Genomic DNA, 6,876 nt, shown 5'->3' on the forward strand with positions numbered 1-6,876 from the left:
TTTAAAATGCACGCCTGAATGCAATGGCACGCAAACAAGATGAGGCCAGCATACACCTACACACTTATTTTATTTGAATGGAATGAGTATTATCGCGGCTGTAAAATAAAGCGTGTGTGTGTGGATACTGTGTGACTGAGTCTCGTCCCACTTGATTTGGCTCGTGTCATTGGCTCAACAGTTCACAGCGGCTGGGGCCTCATTGGTCAACTCTAACCTGACAACAACTGCAATGAGGCAGAGCTTCCGCATTATCCTCAAACTATACACTGCTGAGGTTATGATGTGAAGGATAAATAACCGAATTTGTTGCATTGTTGCAGAATCAGTGGGTGTCAAATATATTGTGCAATGCTGTCCTAAGACGAAATCGGTTTTGTTGAATATGTTGTTTCATTGTTTTGACTGTGAGGTCGAAGGCCTCACTGGCAATATTTTAACTCATGTGCTCATGAATGTCTTGAAACACAAGATCGGGTTCGATTTTGGTGCATAGTAAAGAGTTGAAATCAGGAATTAACATTCTCATTGTGCACCTTTTAAATCATGAAGTCAGCAGGAGAGACGGCTATTTAAGAGATGCATGTTATTAAGGCATGTATACAGCTTCTGCCTTTCTCTACGGATGAACGTTTTGGGAAAATCTGTCTGTTTACACTGTTTTGAATCAGCCCATCTTTGTGGGCTCAAGTGAATAAACAAAGGCCCAGTACAACATTCAGCCTCCCCCTCCCTCCCCTCTCTTCCTCCGTGGGAATAGGTTCTTCGGCTTCTGTAACCTCCTGAGTCATAATTGATCAGTCCACACTCTCTAGCAAAGGAAACTCGAGCCTGTCAGGGCAGGTATATGCTGGCTATTGTGTATATCTAGTCACATTGTTAACGCTTCTGACCCAATCAAGGTGTGGTTCTGTGTCACTTGTGTGTCTGACCTGTTCCACTAGTTACGGCCATTTTTGTGTTTTCACATGTGACGTGAATGCAGCAAGGGTAGGTTAGGCCGCTGTAACCTTGGTGAAAAAGCTGTCTTTGTCAATGCAAATATAATAAAATATGCTAGTTTAATGCTGGTGTGTGTCTGTGTGCCTGTGCGTTATTGCTGTTATTTTGTTAATTCAACCAAACATGTGCGTTCACAGACACTGTTGTGGTGTTGGAGCATGTTACTCTTGTTATAACCAATAAACTTCCAGAAGTAATCGCCATGGTATTTAAACCTTGCCCCACCAACATAACATAGGAGTTGTCCAAACAATGTGATTTTAAAGGAGGAGGCTTCCCGTCAAAAAGATTAGGGTTAGGCCGTACCTCGCTTACATGTCAAAAGAACAAGTTTGACTCATACTTTTGTTTTGCTTTGATTAATCTTTTTCATTAAATGGCTGAAACAAACCATTCAGGGCTCAAATAATCGTTTCTACATGGTTTACTCAGGATATCGTGTCAGACACACACATTTAATTTTGTATATACATTTGTGATTATGTTTTTTGCATTTTCACTGTGTAGTTCCATTTAAGAGTGAGTAGTCTAGATCTGTGATTTTCCTTACACATTGCTCTACCACGTTTTATTTTAGTTATTTGATACTTAAATGTGTATGTAAATATACTGCTAATATTCGGTTTGTATTATTATAATTTTTGTGTCTTCTCCTGTTTGATTAGCACAGTTTCTGCTCCTAACACCTGAATGATCTCATGGTCATCTAATGTTATCAGGATTCCCAGGAGAAGAACAGCAGTCCCATCAAGTCTGAGGAAGCCAAGCTGAAAGCCAAATACCCCAGCCTGAACCATAAGCCTGGAGGCTCTGACTTCCTTATGAAGCGGCTACAGAAAGGGGTAGGTGGCAAACAGAAACTAACATCATCCCCACAACAGACAACATCATCCGAACAAGCCTTGTATTCTGTCCAAGCATCTCTTTGTTACACAGGAGAATGTGAGGTTCGGTCAAGCCGCATTGCATACGGGTTTTGCCCCTCTCTCAAGATATTTTGAAGGGAGAGGCTACACCATGTTAACTTTCCCTGAACTGATATTCCCTGCTAGCATTACCGCTAGCATGACCTGGCACCCAAGGAATTGAAAATCCATGCTGCTTCCCCTCCCCCCCAGTTGTTTCAGTATCACATTCATGTTCATATATAATGGGAGTTGTTGCATTGCAGTAAAACTCAACATAAACTGTAACATAAACTCTTAAAGGTGAAGTCCATCATGTTGTGGAGCTAGAAAGTCAGTCCCCTGAAACACACTTGCATGTTATGTTAGTTTATGCATTTCTAGATGAAAATCAATCCAATTGCTCCAATGTAAATTATTAACAAACTTTCTAATTTCAAAGTCCATACAAATGGAAACTAAACCTCTACATCCTTTGACTTAAAGATATCTTAAGGGAATCCTTTTGTGTTATTCTACAACGCATTTTAACACTCTCCTGCCCTAGGTTGCTTTGTCCATATCGTGACCTTGCCACATAGGTGCTCGTCCCATAATGCAAGGCAGCGCTTGTCACTTCTAATTCCCTATTTGATTTAATTTAATATAATCTTTGGCATAATTGCTATAATTTAAATAATCAGTTACAGTCTCTATAAAGTCTTTAGTACCCATCATGACTTGATGGGTTATCATCACAGGGATAGCATAATAAGATATTTAATTATTAGAGGGTTTAACCTTTGCTCTTCCAGGCCTAGCCAAAGATGAAGCCTCAATAATTCCTTAGTTCGTCTTTGGCAGAAGTGTTTCTTATCTCCCTTCTCTCCCACCTAGCCAAAGTACTTTGACTCGGGGGACTACAACATGGCCAAGGCCAAGATGAAGAACAAGCAGCTCCCCGTGGCTGGGCCCGACAAGAACCTGGTGACCGGGGACCACATTCCCACGCCACAGGACCTGCCCCAGAGGAAGTCCTCCCTGGTTACCAGCAAGCTAGCCGGCTAGCCTCCACGATCTGAGGAACGCCCCCTCAACCATCGGCCCCCCCCTGGGGCTCTTGAGAGCTGCTTGCCACCCCCTCACCTTCACTTCCCAAGATGTCCGTCTTCTCACGCCCTCCCTTCTCCCCTCCTCATGCTCCTCTTTCATTTATCTTCTCCCACTCCTCCCCCTCTCTCCTCTCCCTTCCCCTTCCTCCTCCTCCTCCTCTTCCTCCCCCGCTGAACCCCACAGGCACTCCTTGGCTTAACATATCATATTTAAGCTCCATTTGCGTGTGTGTCTGTTTGGCAGTGTGTGTGAGTGAGTGGGAGAGAGGAGATGCATCTGCGACCCTACACTGTCCCTCTGACACACACACACACACACACACACACACACACACACACACACACACACACACACACACACACACTCCTCCCGTAACCGTTGTTCACAGTAGAGTGGCATCAGGGGGTTGGATGGGGTGAGTCAATGCACTTTGTATACTGTACAGTCATTGTTTATCGTTTCGATGTTGTTTTGTTTGGTTTTTATTTCTGGGGGATTTGTTTTGTTTTGGAATTGTTCTAATTGCATCCTCCAAGATACCAAAATGACTATGTATGTATAAGGGGAGGGGCTGTTTACCTCGTGCACTCCGACGTCTTTGGGACGGGCGTCTTCGTGATTCAAATCCCTCCAGTTGGGTGGGATTGGGGGGGGGGGCAGTGAGTGGAGAGTGTTAGGATTATTATTGGTAGTATTCTGTTACTTTTGTTTGTAATAATCGCTTGCATACCAAAACCTGTAAGAGGCTGCTTAGTGGAGAGATGTGTTCTGACTGGAATCATAGTGGGAATGCTGTAGAAGAAACGGCCCGGGGCTCTCATCCTATCCTGTTTCGCCGACTCTCGTCGATCAGATTCACCTCCCGCCTCGCTCTCTGCAGCTCCCCCGAACAGGAGAAAGCCCCCCCCTAATGTGTCTGTTGCCACTGCTCCTGTGTCTTCACTCCCTTTTGACTTTTATCTAGAGAAATCTGCATGTAGTAAGAAACACACAAACAGATAAGAAGTAACTATTGAGGACTAGCAACTGGACGATGTGAATGCACAACTCTGCTGGGTCCTGGTTGGCCGTTTTCCCTTGCTGCCCTGACAATCCATAAACACACACTCTTCTTCTACGCTACCAAGGCATTCCAATTAGCTCTCTGTATCCCAACTAAAATGCTGCAGTGGAGAGGAAAGTGGATGGTTCACTGATATTTGTTAACCTGTTTTTGGTGTTATGGATACGGATGTGGCATATCGATAACATTAGCTGGTGTCACTTTCAAAAAGGTGTTACATGTTTCCATGGCCAGTTGTGCCGATGAGAATTTACTTGGATGGGAGTTGTTCTGGACCACAAATGCCACCATTACAGTCCAGGAGTCCTGTGCTCTATAGCTCAAGGTCGAACCGTGTAAGTATGGAGTCCAAAAGTCCACTAGTTTGGCATTGCTAGCCATGCACACAGGTCCCTTTTTGGAAAGAATCCATCGCATTAATAATAAGTACTAGGATTGACTCTCGGTGAACTGTCCATTTTAACTCTTGGTTTGGTGGCTTTTATCACATCAAGACGTGCGTCTGCTACGAGCGTAAAGAATTAATAGTGTGTGTACTTCTGTAAATATTTGAAGCGTTGTAAATTAATTTGTACATCTTTACGGGCGTTCAGTTTGTCCTGATAAGCGGTCCTTTAAAGAATCTAAACCATGCCCGGCTGTCCCGATAGTGGTAGCTCCCTTAATCCGGGAGTCTCCCTTCATAATCAGTGGTAGTAGTCGAAGTATCCTGTGCACTCTAGCTAGATTTAAGACCTTTTATCCCTATGTTGTTTTTTTTGCCCCTGCCCGATACACTCCTCAGCTCGCCGCTCTCGCCTCTGCGACCCGCGGAACACACAGGTTCTCTGATGTCACCGCAACAGCACACATCACAACAGGGGGTCCAGTTTTAGCGCCGAGTATGCGATCGTGACCGCAAGGCTTAAAGTAGACCACTGCATGCTCGCAGGGATACTCTCTTGGCGAGGCCCAAGGGATTCTATGACATGAGAAGGGAAGGAGGGCCGTCTAGGAGCATGGCTGGGACCTATGCGTGGCAAGACATTGGTTGATAATATGCTTCAAAAACCCGGACGGATAGAGAGGTAAAGTGCTCCAATGTATCTGCAAACAACTATGAATGCATGCTGCCCACAGCCTCCAAACCGCAGGACACCGGTTATCTCCAAGTATTGCCCCAACTCCACCCCCACCCGTCCGTCTTATCTTCAGGGCACGGCCATGAACCCCCACTCTACCACCACGTAGGACACCGTAGAACTTGGGGGCATGCACCTTTGGACCTTGCCAATCATGTCTTCTCTCTAGGACTTTTGAATTGTGTCAAATAGCGGCGAGTGGAGGGAAAAGCGAAATGTTAAACGGGAGGGCTTTATTGGAGGTCTGAATGTGCTGCCGATTCTACACTGTTAGTAATACACTATAACCGGGATAGGTTGGTTCAATTTGTTTTATTTTTTTCTCCACTACTTTCACTTCTTCCCCATGAGCTGATTTGTGGTTCCCCTCCCCTCCACTTTCAGCGAGACACACCGTTTCTGCTTTCTGAACAGCAGGGGCTCTGTGAATGGCTTTCTCACATGAGTGTGTGGGATGTGTAGTTCTGTACATGCTGCTGCTGCTGCAGATGTGGCTGACAGCCAATTTTGAGCAACACCTGTATCCTCTATTTGTACCCGTCAAACCCATATTCTCTCCCGAGTCTCTTAATCCTCCTGCCACGTGGTTCAGTCCCTTCTCTAAGCGAAAGTGACAATATAGGAAATGGAAGTTCCACCCGTGGATCTCTGATTTCGATTCAATTTTCAATTTGATCCCATCTGATCTGAGTAGAAATTACACAACTCCCTCACTGCCCAATCTTCACATCTGATCACCGGAATTTATAACGTTCAAAAGCGAAAACTATTATTACATACAAAAGGCTTCACGATTACTGGGGCAGGATTCTCGAATGCTACTACATGTGGACTGTTTGGCTTTGTACGAAACAATTCCATTAGGCAGGGGGATTGTGGGGTATGTTTAAATACCAATGTCTTATTTCCTGTTCAAATTGAATTAACGTGCCAGAAATGTAAAAATAAATGACAGACAATGTGCTTTGAGGTACCTTGTGCTGCTTTTACCTGATCTGTGTTCATGTTGTTTTGCCTTTTATGAGTAAACATCTAATTTTTTTCAGGCGTTCTCTTATTGTGTGATTCCTATATTTTTTATCCCATGATATATGCAGGGATTTCTACTGATAAATTAATGAGGAATATATGATAACTAGGATGTCTTGAGAACGCAGGAATGATTTTAAGAATTTGGGAGGTGCAGGGCTAATCAGAATGTTTTCCTTTGTCTTTGGGACAAAGATCCGGAGTTCTGTCAGTATTTGAAATAAACTTTTACATTGCGATATTTGTGTTGTTTAATTGTCAAATCAGTTTTCTGCTGGTATCAATGTTTTTTGATTATTTATGTAGGTGCTGAAATAGTTAGCCTGATCACTTCCATTGTCTTAATACTGATCGAGTTTTGTTTGTACTTTATCCGTATTTTATATTGCCACTAGGTGGCGCCAAATATAATACAATAATTGCACTACTGTAACCTCAACGAAATTCTCTCGGTAATTAGTTTAATATCTATACAATTTGGGTGCAAAGCTTTAGAAAATAAAATCCACATCTTGTTTTTATTAACGTTTTAAATCGATTATATGTTATGTTTGATTTGGTTATCTTGATTGAGGATGTGACGCATTGTATCAAACCCGAGGTGTGGTAGAAACTAAACTAGTTTTGGTACTTCCCCATATTAAGGCTTCTGGTCCTTGATAGG

General features: G+C 43.4%; 1 protein-coding gene across 1 annotated transcript in view; it reads left to right on the forward strand.

Moving 5' to 3' along the window:
- Positions 1-6,451, forward strand: part of ensab (endosulfine alpha b) — a 6,755-nt gene extending 304 nt beyond the window's left edge. Inside the window, exons 2-3 of the mRNA XM_060064639.1 lie at positions 1,722-1,844; positions 2,784-6,451. Of these exons, the coding sequence (XP_059920622.1) occupies positions 1,722-1,844; positions 2,784-2,954 (294 nt within the window). The 3' untranslated portion in view covers positions 2,955-6,451. The remainder of the gene's footprint in view (positions 1-1,721; positions 1,845-2,783) is intronic.
- Positions 6,452-6,876: the final 425 nt, after the last annotated feature.

Source organism: Gadus macrocephalus, chromosome 11, assembly GCF_031168955.1.
Source record: "Gadus macrocephalus chromosome 11, ASM3116895v1".
In the NCBI taxonomy this organism is placed as follows: Eukaryota; Metazoa; Chordata; class Actinopteri; order Gadiformes; family Gadidae; genus Gadus; species Gadus macrocephalus.